At 35.9% G+C, this 2,500-nt stretch overlaps 1 protein-coding gene across 1 annotated transcript in view; it reads right to left on the bottom strand.

The window, feature by feature from the left end:
• The window catches only part of LOC143026004 (uncharacterized), a 47,938-nt gene that overhangs the window by 15,041 nt on the left and 30,397 nt on the right, over positions 1–2,500 (bottom strand). Inside the window, exon 3 of the mRNA XM_076185991.1 lies at positions 538–748. Coding sequence (XP_076042106.1) covers positions 538–748 — 211 coding nt within the window. The remainder of the gene's footprint in view (positions 1–537; positions 749–2,500) is intronic.

The raw sequence follows: 2,500 nt of genomic DNA, 5'->3' as shown, positions 1-2,500 counted from the left end.
TGCCGGAAGCTACCAGACACTACAGGAAGTTACTGAAAGTTAATGGACGCTACAGGAAGTTACCGGACGCTACCGAAAATTACCGGAGGATACCGGAAATTACCGGAAGTTAGCGGAAATTACTGGAAGTTACCTGACGCTACCGGAAGCTACCGGACGTTACCGGAAGTTACCAGATGCTACTGAAAATTACTGGACTCTACCGGAAATTACCAGAAGTTAGAGGATATTACTGGAAGTTAAATGACGCTACCGGAAATTACCGGATGCTACCGAAAGTTAGCGGACATTACTGGAAGTTACCTGACACTACCGGAAAATTATCGGACGCTACCGGGAGCTACGGGACGCTACCGGAGTTTACAGGAAGTTACCGGAAGTTAGAGGACATTACTGGAAGTTATGTGGCGCTACCGGGAAATACCGGACGTTACCGGAAATTACCGGAAGTTAACAGACATTACTGGAAATTACCTGGCGCTACTGGAAATTACCGGACGCTACCGGAAGTTAACGGAAGTTACCGGGTCCACTCACCGATGATGCTGAGCGTGAACCTGCGGAACATCTTGGGTTGCGTGGAGACCTGACACTCGTAGATGCCGGAATCTCTGGTCGTGGGCTTGTGGATGACCAGAATCCAGTAGGGAGAACCCTCCACGTGTTTCATGTGGAAGCGGCTGTCAGACGTATACTCGGCGTCTCCCGTCGTCAGCACGTGGAGATCGCTCCGGCGGATCCAGGAGACCTGGGGCAGGAGACAAGAGGAGAGAGAGAGGAGATGCAGGTTAGTTGCGGCTCGGGAAGGATTTTGTGTCGGTTTGGTGTTTGATCTGCGTAAGGGTATATGGGGGGAAGGTGGGGAAATGTGTCTTGTGAAGTCTTAGGTCGAATGTTTTATGTTTCGTGTTTTATGTCTTATTTCTTATGTCTTACGTCTTGTGCCTTATGTTTTATGTCTTATGCCTTACGTCTCATGTCTTATGTCTTAAGTTTTATGTCTTGTGTCTTATGTTTCATGTCTTATGTCTTATGTGTTATGCCTTGTGGCTTATGTCTTACGTCTTATGTTTCACGTCTTATGTATTACGTTCCATGTCTTATATCTTACGTCTTAAGTCTTATGTCTTGTGTCATATGTCTTATGTCTTATGAAGGATTTTATTTTGTTTTATTTTGACAAGGGAGGAAGAGAAAAGAAAAGGGATTTTTTTTATAATCATATTTTGTGAAGAATTATATTTTAAATTATTTTATTCTAACTTTTTTAATTCTTTATTTATCTATTCTTTTTTCTATTTTCTATTTATCTATTTATCTATTTATATTTCTCTTTGTGTGGATTAGTGTTTCAAAGATCTGGACATGAAGAAAAAATTGAAATGTTCATTATGTACATGTATTTTCTTTTATTTTTTCATTAATTTGTGGCAAAAAATGCAAACAATAAAAAGAAAAGAAAAACAGAGAAAAAAAAGAGGGAGAGGGAAAGCGTTGACACCATTTCATATAAACGTTCCAATGATAATTAGACTTAGAAAAAAATACGCTGTTCTACTTAACTGCCTGTTTTAGAAAAACAAACAAAAAACTAAATGTTCCTGAAACAAATTTCTTTCTTCATCTCCATTAAACTTCAGCGTTAATCTCCTCGACGTGAGAAAAGTGAATCACAAAAAATGTTTATCAAAAGCATCAAAACAACTGCAGTTGTGAATTCGAACACTATTATAGACTTCTCTAAGAATATTTCATCAATTTGTCTTATATTCGTCTAGGTTTAAATTCTCTTCATTTGTCAGTTAGATTTTCAGTCTATGATAGTTAGGTTATTTGATAATTGGAAATCCGAAGAAAAAATTGTAACCGAAGTCACTTATACGAAAACGAACTCACAAGATGCCATAGCTGTGCCCCGTAAGAGATAACAGGCACACTCATTGAAATATGTATAGGATTAATCTTCTCGAATATATATATCCTGTTTTTCACCCTCTATAGCAGGCATAAAAAATACACACATGCATACATCTGGAGAAATCTTGGTCTCAGTCCGGACACCGAGTATCAGCCTTTCAGAAAAAAACTCAGCCACAAAATACTAATATACTATATATATATATATATATATATATATATATATACATATATATATATATATATATACATACACATATATATATGTATATATATATATATATACATACATATATACATATATATATATGCATACATATATACACATATGTATATGTAAATATATATATGTATATATACATATATATATAAATATGTATATATATATATATATATACTCGTATATATATTATAATAGACTACCATTTCTCACAGCACCAAATCGAAAGAAATATATAATATTTACGGTCAATAGACCCATTTTCAGCGTTCATCAATTTAGTACGGTCAATGAGAAGACTAGTTCATATCTGTTACTTTTTTAATGCTCTCGTTGTCTGGTTGGAAAAAATTGTGATTGTGT

This window comes from Oratosquilla oratoria, chromosome 6 (genome assembly GCF_046742065.1).
Source record: "Oratosquilla oratoria isolate Oo_2021 chromosome 6, ASM4674206v1, whole genome shotgun sequence".
NCBI lineage: Eukaryota > Metazoa > Arthropoda > Malacostraca > Stomatopoda > Squillidae > Oratosquilla > Oratosquilla oratoria.
The sequence above is the reverse complement of the archived record's forward strand: the minus strand, read 5'-3'. Positions and strand labels throughout refer to the sequence as shown.